This window comes from Sminthopsis crassicaudata, chromosome 5 (assembly GCF_048593235.1).
Source record: "Sminthopsis crassicaudata isolate SCR6 chromosome 5, ASM4859323v1, whole genome shotgun sequence".
NCBI classification, from domain to species: Eukaryota; Metazoa; Chordata; class Mammalia; order Dasyuromorphia; family Dasyuridae; genus Sminthopsis; species Sminthopsis crassicaudata.
In genome coordinates this window covers 7,227,085-7,237,328 of record NC_133621.1, presented here as the reverse complement: position 1 = coordinate 7,237,328, position 10,244 = coordinate 7,227,085, and the positions used below count along the sequence as shown (strand labels likewise).

The following is a 10,244-nucleotide window of genomic DNA, read 5'->3' as shown; positions in this document are numbered from 1 at the left end:
TGCAGTCAGATCGGGGCTGAGTCGGAGCTTTCCGCCCCTCCGTCTGACAGCCTCATCGTGCCCAGACATTTCTGGGGGGCCCGGGAGGGGCCGGGAGAGGCCAGAGGGGAGAAGAGAGGGACACCCCCGAGAACACCGGGAGGGGACGGGGCGGAAAGGGGGGTCCCTCGGAGCTCAGGGGATCCGAGACTCCTTCCCCGCTCTCCCCCGTCGGCTCTTCCAGGGGCAAAATGCATTTGTGGGGTCTCGCCTGGAGGTGGGGGGAGCAGGAGGGAAGGAGTTAAGGAGGAAGGAAGGAAAGGAGGGGGGAGGGAGGGTTGCTCTCCCTCCCCCACCCCCTCCTTCCAGCCGAGGGGCCACTTTACACCTGAAGGCGGGCCAGCGCCGCCCCGCCCCCTCCGCATCCCTCCCCCCACCCCCAGCGTCTCTATAAATGTCGGGAGGCAGGAGAAAGTTCCCAGTCGGAGCGGGCGTGCTAGCAGCGGGCACAGGGGCGCGCCGGAGGCTGCGGCTGGACGCGGGGCCACACGCCCCGACGGCGGACGGACGCCAGCGGGGGGACCCGAGCCGCCGGCCCAGAGGAGGCAGGGAGGCTGGCCGCGGAGGCTGCCTCCCGCCCGCTCGCCCTCCGCTCCCCAGCGCGGCTCTCTCGGCTCGTCCGCTCTCGGCTCCGCTCACCATGCGGCTGCCCGCCGTCCCCGGGGCGCTGGTGCTCCTGGCGTGCGTCCTGGCCCGAGGCGGCTCCGGGTTCAAGAACGACGCCACGGAACTCCTGTACTCGCACGTGGGGAAGGCGGCCGCGGGGGGGGCCCCGGCGCTCGGCCTCGGCGGGGGCGGGAACAGCAGCGCCCTGAACCAGGCTCGCCACGGCGGCCGCCTCCCGGCCGGCGGGGCCACCTCGGGGCTCGAGGCCCGGAACAGTAAGTGCGGCCCGGGTCCGAGGGGACCCCGGGGGCGGGAGCGGGCGGACGCGGCGGAGGCGTGCAGGGCCCCGGGCTGCGCTCGGGCATCCCCGGCCGCCCGGCCCGGGGGGCGTCCCCATCTGGGAGCCAGCTCCCCGCGCTTAGAAACCTGCACTCCTCGCTGAGCGCTGCCAGTGACGGCTCGGTAAAAGGAGCCGGGGGCCGGGGGGGAGGGGCGGCCGGGCACTCCCCCAACCCCCCCCCCCCCCCCCCCGGGGAGCGGACTCCCCACCGTCCCGGGCCCAGAACCGCGCCCCCGCGGCCCGGCAAAATCTGCGTGTCTTAAAGAGGAAAATAATAATAACAAAATAAACTCTGCTAGAAACGCTCTGGAATCCCCCCCCCCCCCCAGACTCCCGGGTGCCACCAGAAGGACAGACCGAAGACATCCCACTGTAACGGGTGGGAGAGCAGGAGGAGAAAAGGGCATTTCTGTGGGAGCCCAGGGAACGTTCTAGACGGAAACCTCAGTTTCCCCCTCTGTAAATGGGGGGAGGAGGAGATGCTCTGTGCCGCTCGGTCTGCGAGCAGAGGATGGGCAAGGTCCGCAAGCTCTAAAGAGACGAGTCTATAAGGTCTTATGAACCCGAAGTATGAGTAGAGGCTTTTGCTCATTTCAGTATGAAGAAAGTGCCCCCTTAAGGGGAGCTTTCCCTTTTTGTCTGAGTGTTCCGTGCCCGAACTACCTCTGCTGCTTCCCCGCTGAGGGAGAAGGCGGGAGGGGGCGCTGCCCCCCCTGCCATTCATTTCATTTCCAGCCATCCTTGCTTCTGCTTTTCACTGTCTGGGTGAGCTCTGCCCGGGATCTGCAGAGAGCCGGAGTGCCTGGCCCGGGCTCTTCAAAGAGACAGGAGATGGAGTCTCCTTCTCCTCCTCTTCTTCCTCCTCCTCCTCCTCCTCCTTCTCTGTCTGCCCTTCCTCCTCCTCCTCTCCTTCCCTCTTCCTCCTCTCCTTCCCTCCTCCTCCTCTTCTTCTTCTTCCTCCTCCTCCTCCTCCTTCTCTGTCTGACCTTCTTTTTCCTCCTCTCCTCCCCTCCTCCTCCTCTTCTTCCTCCTCCTTCTCCTCCTTCTCTGTCTGCCCTTCTTTCTCCTCCTCTCCTTCCCTCTTCCTCCTCTCCTTCCCTCTTCCTCCTCTTCTTCCCTTCTCCTCCTCTCCTTCCCTCTTCCTCCTCTCCTTCCCTCTTCCTCCTCTCCTTCCCTCTTCCTCCTCTCCTTCCCTCTTCCTCCTCTCCTTCCCTCTTCCTCCTCTCCTTCCCTCCTCCTCCTCTCCTTCCCTCCTCCTCCTCTCCTTCCCTCCTCCTCCTCTTCTTCTTCCTCCTCATCCTCCTCCTTCTCTGTCTGCCCTTCTTCCTCCTCCTCTCCTTCCCTCCTCCTCCTCTCCTTCCCTCCTCTCCTTCCCTCCTCCTCCTCTCCTTCCCTCCTCCTCCTCCTCTTCTTCCTCCTCATCCTCCTCCTTCTCTGTCTGCCCTTCTTCCTCCTCCTCTCCTTCCCTCCTCCTCCTCCTCTTCTTCCTCCTCATCCTCCTCCTTCTCTGTCTGCCCTTCTTCCTCCTCCTCTCCTTCCCTCCTCCTCCTCCTCTTCTTCCTCCTCATCCTCCTCCTTCTCTGTCTGCCCTTCTTCCTCCTCCTCTCCTTCCCTCCTCCTCCTCTTCTTCAAGTCTACCCTCCAGCCACAAGAGTGGCTTCTACTCTCAAAGTTATAGCAAAAGTCTGTGTGTATGTGAGACACATACACATAAATACACATACATGCAGAGAGAGACAGAGAGAGAGAGACAGAGAGAGACATAGAAAGAGACAGAAACAGAGAAACAAAGGCAGAGGCAGAGACAGAGAAAGAGGCAGAGACAGAGAAAGAGGCAGAGACAGAGACAGAGGCAGAGACAGAGGCAGAAACAGAGACATGTCTTTCCATACAGATTAAGGTGTGTCACCTTTCTTGAACCTGGGTGGTTTTGAGTGCACAGGAAATCTCTGCTTATTACAAGATTACTAAGCAGTGCAGGGAACATTCATCGTCAGTGAACTGTCACTGCACAAATGGGGAGACGATTTCCCAAGAGCCACGATAGACAAAAGGCCCCAGCATCTCCTCAGCTGCTGCCAGGTACATTCCCCGGCACAGCTGCAGGATGGGAGGCTACCTTGAGGCCCCCAGCTAATGAGAACCATCCCCACCCTGGCCACATTTCTAGGAGAAAGGAATACCTTTCAGCCACTGCCTTACTGTAGCTGGCTTCCACTGTTGGCAGAAGGAACGCAGGTGGAAACCCCTTCAGAGGTCCTAAATAATGAATTACATTTGAGTTTTCCTTTTCTGCATATTTTTTTCTGCCTCGGTCTCTCGATGGTAAATGAGAGCATCCATTGTGTGTTCTGATCCCAAAGTAACGTTCATCAATCACTCACAGGTTTGTTAGTGTGTTGGGTTTACCGTACCAGAACATCGCCAGTGACAGGAAAGTGCTCACCGAAGGAGACCTCTGATTTCATTCTGGCTTTCTGCAGGCAGCTTGCAGGAAATGAGTATCCGTTCTCCCTCAACAGTGTAATCTTGGCTGTGCCAGAGCCTTTGCTATAATAAAATTCAGGAGAATTGAAGTCAAGTTGTTCCGACAACCAAAGCTTCCCGATTGGGGCATTTGGATATTTTGTCTAAGGGACATCAGCCGTCGTCCATCATAGCTTCTTGCTGGCAAAAATGACAGCTTAGAAATTCACGACGAGAAGCATGATTCTTCAAGTCGGTTGATAGAATTCCAATGAGGAGAGAGGCAGCTTTGGACACTGAGGGGGTGATTTCCCCCAAATTCAAGCAACAAGGCAGGGGAGTTACAGATCACCTCTTTATGGGGAAGATCAAGTGATACCAAGCACGGTAGCCAATTAAGTTACATGAAAGACAAGGAAGTTTATGGATGTTGGCAACTGCTGAATGAACATACTTTTCTACCTATTTTTAGCAGTTGAGCATTTTTTTCCAGTTAATACCAGGATAAGTAATCAGATCACATGTTAATGGAGCAGAGTTGGAGGGAACCTCCGTTTATTTAGTCCGATTTCCATATTTTACAAAGGAGGAAATTGAGACCCAGGGAGGCTAGGTGCATAGGGTACTGACCTTGAAGTGGAGAAGTTCTGGATTCCAATCCTGGCTTAAACTCATATCAATTTACCCTGAGTAAATTGTTAACCTTCTATGCCTCAGTTTCCCCATTTGTAAAACAAAGGGGTTCAATTTTACATGTCTTGAAGTTTCTTCCATCTCTGAGTCTGTGATTTTAAATGACTTGTCCAGGGAATGCACACGTATACTAAGCAGGAGAGGTGAGATTGAACCCAAGACCTTTGGACTTCTTGACAAAAGGAGTGTTCTATGCACACTGCTTCTAATTTAGCTCAAAAACCTCAGATCCCCGAGGCCTTTTGGAAGTATTAGAGACCCTTGGGCTGCAAGACCTCCATGGGTGGCTTCTTCTGGTGTTGCATCAGCATCACTGCAGGGTGATTCTTGCTCTTACAGATTTGGTTTGGGAATCCTTGCTTTTGGTGGAGCCTTTGACCACCCCCCTTCTCCCTTCTCTGTGTTTTGCAGGTCGAGCCCAAGTGGGCTGCCGAGAGCTGCGTTCTACCAAATACATTTCCGATGGCCAGTGTACCAGCATCAATCCCCTCAAGGAGCTGGTATGTGCCGGAGAATGTTTGCCGGTCCCCGTGCTCCCCAATTGGATTGGAGGAAGCTTTGGCACCAAATACTGGAGCCGAAGGAGCTCCCAGGAATGGCGCTGCGTCAATGACAAGACACGCACCCAGCGCATCCAGCTCCAGTGCCAGGACGGAAGCACCCGGACCTACAAGATCACCGTGGTCACTGCCTGCAAGTGTAAGAGATACACTCGGCAGCACAATGAGTCAAGCCACAACTATGAGAGCATGTCGCCCTCAAAACCTGCATCACATCACAAAGAGCGGAAACGAGCCAGCAAAGCTAGCAAGCACAGCCTGAGCTAGAGAGGCACTTGGCGTTCACCCAGAGCTGATCGGTGGTCCTGTACTCCACAGGGCATCCTGCATCAAGAATGAACTCTTTCATTGCCGTGTGCTCACTTCCAAATCTCAACTTGTTGCTTTGCTCAAGCCCAGAAGGCAGCTGATATATAAAGATCTTCTTGGGGACAATTGTTTTTCCTTTTCTGATTTTTCAGGATGGGTGTTCGTGCAAGCACCAATTTTTCTCTAAACCCATCGCCAAGATTTAATGTATATGATTTTTGAAAGATGAGCCTTGGCCCTCTGTGACTCCCTCCTGCCCCCAAGCTAATCCAAAAGGCGCAGAATTGTTACCATGAATTTTCACTTGCATTTTATTTTCAGAAAGGTGCTTCACTATGAATTTTCATGGGAAAATTTCACGAGTCAAGAAATAGTGCCCCTGTTGAGTATTTTAATGAATGTCTGGTATTTCTGCTCCACATGAGACCCATTGATTTCTCCAAAGTTCATGGTACGAAATCCGACTTGCATGCTCACCTCCAGTTATCATGTTTGCCAGAAATGCATGGCAGCAGCTGCAAATTGAATCCGAAGAACTATTTATTTGTCAGTGTGATTATTTAATGAGCTTGGACATGTGGTTTTTTTTCCCAAATGTTCATTTTTTTTTTTTTTTAACGTTTTGTAGCTTTTTCACATACCTAAATATTTTCCCATGATTTGTGATTTGAGTTGGGGAAAAACAACAATGAATATTCATCTTGTACATATGTAAAATAAATGTCTTAGTCTTCTTGTTATATATAAATATATATTATATATTTTTCATTGTGAACATTATCAATAGTTTGGATTTTTTTTTATATATAAATGCTTTGTAAAAGCTAAAATATGTCCTAGTTTTTGTTGTTTAATCTGTGCAATTCAAAGGGAAGGCCAGTGGCTTTCAACTGCATTGACCTCTTTCTGCAAAAATAAACATGACTTAAAGATCTCCTGGTCTTGGTAGCTACCATGTCAGAAAGTGTGTGAGTCTGCATGAATTACAGCACTTAATCTCATAAAGAAGGAGAGATTACCACCCTGTCAGCAAGTCCCATGAACACTTTGGTGAGAGTTTCTGTACTAAAAGGGGGTGTGCTATTAATGGGTGTGGGGGCTGGGAAATTCTTAAATGACTCATATGGATTAGTCCTCTTGTGTGTGAGATATGGGAGTGGGAGGGGCAAGGAGAATATCCAAGGGTTTGATCACAAAGTAGAGATTCTGGGCATTAGAAAGGGATTCAGTGTAGCTGAGTTCTTCACATTTTCACAGTTCTAGTTGGACTTAGATGTTTTTAGTCAATTTGTTTTTTAAAAATTACAAAATGGGGGCCAGCTAGATGGTGCAATGGATAGAGCGCCAGCTAGATGGTGCAATGGATAGAGCACCAGCTCTGAAGTCAGGAGAGCTTGAGTCAAATCTTGCCTCAGACACTTAACACTTCCTAATTGGGTGACCCTGGTCAAGTCATTTAACCCCAATTGCCTTAGCAAAGAAAAGCAAAGGAAAAGGAAAAAAACACAAAATGGCAATTGACAGAGGTAAAAAGAGTAGGTATATGCTTTTTTGGTGGGGGGTAAGGGGGCTAATTTCTAATTTGAATTTAGAAATTATATTTACACAGTACCAAAGCAATAGATTCAACCAGGGTCAAGCAAATATTTTGTCTTGTCCCATTAAGTAGACATAGGCTAAACTAGCTAAGCAAAAGAAGTGCAGATTAAAGTAGTCTGAAATTATCAAATTAAACTGGGAAGGGACATTACACAATGACAAATATAACTCCCCCATTTTACAAAGAAGGAAATAGGTTCGGAGATTAATTGACTTACTCATGCTTACCCAAGCAGTGGCTAAGCTGAGATTCAAATCCTCTATTCCAAATCCAGCGATCTCCCCACTATCCTCTGTAGCCTCATCAGTATCCCAGAATTTAACCATGCATTATATGGAGTAAAAGAAAAAAGATCAAGATAAGGACTGATTCACAAATGTTCACAAACTACATGCCTAGTTTGATAGCTAACTGAGATTCGAAACTAGGAACACTCACAGTGTTCCATTTCCCCTGATGGATGTCCACTAGTCATCTGGGATGCTTGGGAAACTTCCTCTAGGAAGGTAACATTATGTAGAGAAAGGAAACTCAATTTGAATCAAGAGCTTGGGTCCCAATCTTGCATGAGTGATGTGGCACAAGGTGAGTCATGTCACCTCTCTGGGCTTCAATTGAAGCAGTTGCATCTAGGTCCTAGAGCTATTCTGAGAATCAGGTAAAGGATAGAGATAAAGGACTCTGAAAGTCATTTATGAGCATCATCTATTAGTCATATTATTACCCACTCTGAGATTAGGAGTGGAATGGGGAGGGAGGTAATGGTCAGAGAACCCAGTGAGCCTTGGGGCCGCTGGGTGACTGGAGAAATGGCTTGAACCAGGGGGTCTCTATGTCTCCAATTCCAAAAATCTAAGCAAATGACAGAACCATAGATTGAGAGCTGAGAGGACCTTGGAGATCAGCTAGTCCTTATTTTACAGCCTAGAGAACTGACCCATACAGAAAGCAAATGACTCATCCCAAAGTACTCATGTGGCAGAAAGAGGAATGAAACCAGGTCCTTGGAATCTAGAAATTCCCAGTTTCAGAAATCCTAATTCAGAAATGCTTCATCTTCTTAAGCCAGGAGAGAGGGGGGGCAGGGAAGGAGGAAGGAAGGGAGGGAGGGAGAGAGAGAGAGAGAGAGAGAGAAAGAAAAAAGAGAGAGAGAAAGAAAGAGAAAGAAAGAAAGAAAGAAAGAAAGAAAGAAAGAAAGAAAGAAAGAAAGAAAGAAAGAAAGAAAGAAAGAAAGAAAGAAAGAAAGAAAGAAAGAAAGAAAGAAAGAAAGAAAGAAAGAAAAGAAAGAAAGAAAAAGAAAGGAAGGAAGGAAGGAAGGAAGAGGAGGAGAAGAGAACAGGAGAAGAGAGGAGAGATGAGACAAAAGAGGGAGGATGAGAGAAAAGAGATAAGGAAGGAGCAGAAGAGGAGGAAGAGGGAGGTAGAGAAGAAAGAAAAAGGAAGACGAGTAGAAGAAGAAGGAAGAGGAGGAGGAGGAGAAAGAGGAGGAGAAAGAGGAGGAGGAGGAGGAAGAGGAGGAAGAAAGATCCAGAGAGAAGAGGTAAGACAAAATAGGGGGAACCAGAGAGAAGAGAGAGAAAGAGAGGGAATGAGGAAGAAAAGAGTACAGAAGAAAAGAGAGGAGAGACAGACAGACAGATAGAGAAACAGAGAGAGAGAGAGAGTTTTATGCACATTCCAAAAATCAATCATTCATATCCATTCAGTCTAGCAGTTCTGAAATGACCTTCTCAGTAACACTTAGCTAAATGATTTCAAATTGCTCCCTGAGCACTCAAGTAATATAATACCTCTTCTGAGAAACAGTCGATGATCCAGTGTCCCCGATTCCATAGCTCTTACCACCTGGCCCTCCCTTGGGGCATGCAGGGTTCCAACTTGGAGGTCACAGAGAAGGGTCGATACCCTGGGGTCAACAGCAGAAGTCCAGAGCCACCCTGTGGTCCTGCTCCCTCAGCTATCTGCACCATCATGGTGTTCACATTGTTGAGTAAGAACTTGGAATTTTGCATCAGAGTTAAAGAATTTGCTCTGACCTTTCTTCCAATCAGAGGTGTCACATTCAAGTTCCCTTCTCCTGGGGGGGATAAAGCCAACTCAGCATTAGCATACTCTTGGAAATCATTTCATAGCCCTTCGGGAAATCTCTGCTGAACTCAAAGCTGGCCCTTTGCATCCTTCCTGCAGAAATCCAGCATTAAAGAAGCAAAGAGTGTTCAAACATCCCAGTAGAGAAGGCTGGCTGAGATATTCTTTGCATCTGGGCTATCTGGGAAAGAAGCAGCATTGGAGCTCAAGGCCCATTCTCTTCCTCAGATGCATTTCCTTCCCTGGTGAGCAAGCACTAGGCTTTGATTTGTGTTTCACTGACATCCACACAAACATAGCTCCAGGTTACACTGAAATGTGTCGACAGATTTAGGAGCCAAGCAGACATTCTGTCACTAGGTGAGTGCGTGTGTGGATTTCTGTATGTGTATGTGTATGTATGTGTTGCTTATATGTTACAAACTTGCCCAAGTAGCTATGCTCAGCAACTTCCAACTTCCCAGGTCTTGGTCAGCCTCACTGGGCTGCACATTTCCCTGATCCTGTAGTGGGTCCTGGTGCTTGCAGGCTTTGTAAACTATACAGCTAGACTGTGGAATCACCGCAGGGTGGTGTTGACTCAGAATGCCAGTGGCAAGCCCAGACTGTGCCTTCCATGTTTGGAAACTTGATTGAAAATAAATTCATAGTGATCCTCCTGTGCAAGTGTATGATTATGTCCAGCATGATCGAAAAGGCACATCATTCGCTGTTCCCCCACAGCTGGCAGGCCTATCGAGGTATTTCTTGTCTGTGACAGCAAGGACAGGAGAAAGTTTCAAGATTTTCACAAAGCAGCACATGAGTTTCTCACTTCACTTCATTCGTAGTCTTCCCATTTCCCAGTACACTTCCCCATCCTATTGATTTTCATTCTCAGTAGTGGCAAGAGCTGTCTGCCTTAAGAGGAGAGTTTCAGAATAAATCTTTTGTCACTTTCATCAAAAAAAAATGTATCCTTACCAGCACATATGGACAGAGCTAGCATTTGTGATTTATGGCTGGTTTGAAGGGGAGGGAGAATAGCTAGGGTCAACTAATTGCTAAAGCAAAAGGAATAGAAATGTCTTAAATCAATATGACTTCAGTTGTCCTAATAGGAAAGAAATCCTGTGACAGAGATGGGAAAAATCACCATCACCTATAGGTCTTTGCCATCACAAATATAGAATCACAGTTGACAGGACTCCAAGTAGCATCTCATCCCATCCACACCTAAACAAGAGTTCTCTACCCAATATCCCCAACACGAAGGTGTTCAGCTTGTGCTCAAGGACCGCCAAGGATGGGAAACCACTTTCAAAAGTGACTCATTCCACTTTGGGACAGATCTCATTGTTAGGAAGTTGTTTTTTTTTTTTTTTTTTTTTTTTTTTCTTTTGCTTCCTCACATTTCTTTCCATGGTTCCTTCCTTCTTCTTTGACCAAACTGAGCAAACATAGCCCTTTTTTGGGCAGCTCTTCTGATACTTGAAAGTGATCATTTTCTCTACCCTTCTTCTTGTTCAACATCTCCAGTTTCTTCAAATTTCTTCTCAACAAA

The 10,244-nt window shown here is 48.7% G+C and overlaps 1 protein-coding gene across 1 annotated transcript; it reads left to right on the top strand.

Moving 5' to 3' along the window:
* Positions 1–471: 471 nt before the first annotated feature.
* On the top strand, positions 472–5,947 carry SOSTDC1 (sclerostin domain containing 1). The gene is made up of 2 exons (XM_074267128.1): positions 472–920; positions 4,556–5,947. Exons 1-2 carry the CDS (start codon positions 680–682, stop codon positions 4,969–4,971), a joined length of 657 nt encoding a protein of 218 aa, XP_074123229.1. The 5' UTR covers positions 472–679; the 3' UTR covers positions 4,972–5,947.
* Positions 5,948–10,244: the final 4,297 nt, after the last annotated feature.

What these genes read in the sequence shown, in the direction of transcription:
- SOSTDC1 (XM_074267128.1), top strand. Translation starts at nt 680, where the DNA reads ATGCGGCTGCCCGCCGTCCCCGGGGCGCTGGTGCTCCTGGCGTGCGTC. An exon ending in GGGGCTCGAGGCCCGGAACA is followed by an intron (nt 921 to 4,555) that starts GTAAGTGCGGCC and finishes TGTGTTTTGCAG; the next exon opens with GTCGAGCCCAAGTGGGCTGC.